We start from the raw sequence: 553 nt of genomic DNA, 5'->3' as shown, positions 1-553 counted from the left end.
TCCACTCCATCTGCCAACTAAATAACTTTACAAAGTGCTTCACTAGAAAAGCTGCCAAACAGACTGAAGTCAAGATTTTCTTGATCATTTTTCATTTAAAAGTATGTATTTTCAGGGAAGGAGGAACCGTTGAACAAGGTTAGTTCTTGCAGTTTTGCAGTGAAGACAAGCTTCCACACAGAAGAATCAGGCTGCAATTAGAAGTCACTCAGCTTCTTCACTCACCTAAGTTATTCCGGTATCGCAACTGGTTGCGAATGCTGTAGAGTACGACCTGCCTCTCATATTCCCTCTGGGAGTTTCCAAGACCCTTGAAAACATAAAGGCCTTTTAGCTGACAGACACAAACCGCCTTTTTGTTAAACCGCTGCCAAGTGTCTTATGAGGAAACACATGCAGGCAGTTGTCACTACTCAGCGAGCCAGCCGGTTCCAGACAGTGATCGTGTCTTTAGTCTCTGCACAGGTCAAAAGTACCTTTAGGTAAACAGGTCTCTACACAGGATGCAGATTTCAGCAATGATCTTCAGGTTGGTTTTGGGTTTTTTTTCTAG

The 553-nt window shown here is 43.0% G+C and overlaps 1 protein-coding gene across 1 annotated transcript in view; it reads right to left on the bottom strand.

Annotated features, from left to right (window-relative positions):
• The window catches only part of FAM91A1 (family with sequence similarity 91, member A1), a gene marked incomplete at its 5' end in the record, with an annotated part of 22,619 nt that extends 22,309 nt beyond the window's left edge, over nt 1-310 (bottom strand). The window contains one exon of the mRNA XM_010142430.1: nt 226-310. Coding sequence (XP_010140732.1) covers nt 226-310 — 85 coding nt within the window. The remainder of the gene's footprint in view (nt 1-225) is intronic.
• Nucleotides 311-553: the final 243 nt, after the last annotated feature.

This window comes from Buceros rhinoceros, unplaced genomic scaffold, assembly GCF_000710305.1.
Source record: "Buceros rhinoceros silvestris isolate BGI_N320 unplaced genomic scaffold, ASM71030v1 scaffold19008, whole genome shotgun sequence".
NCBI classification, from domain to species: Eukaryota; Metazoa; Chordata; class Aves; order Bucerotiformes; family Bucerotidae; genus Buceros; species Buceros rhinoceros.
This window is presented reverse-complemented; position numbering and strand designations above follow the sequence as displayed.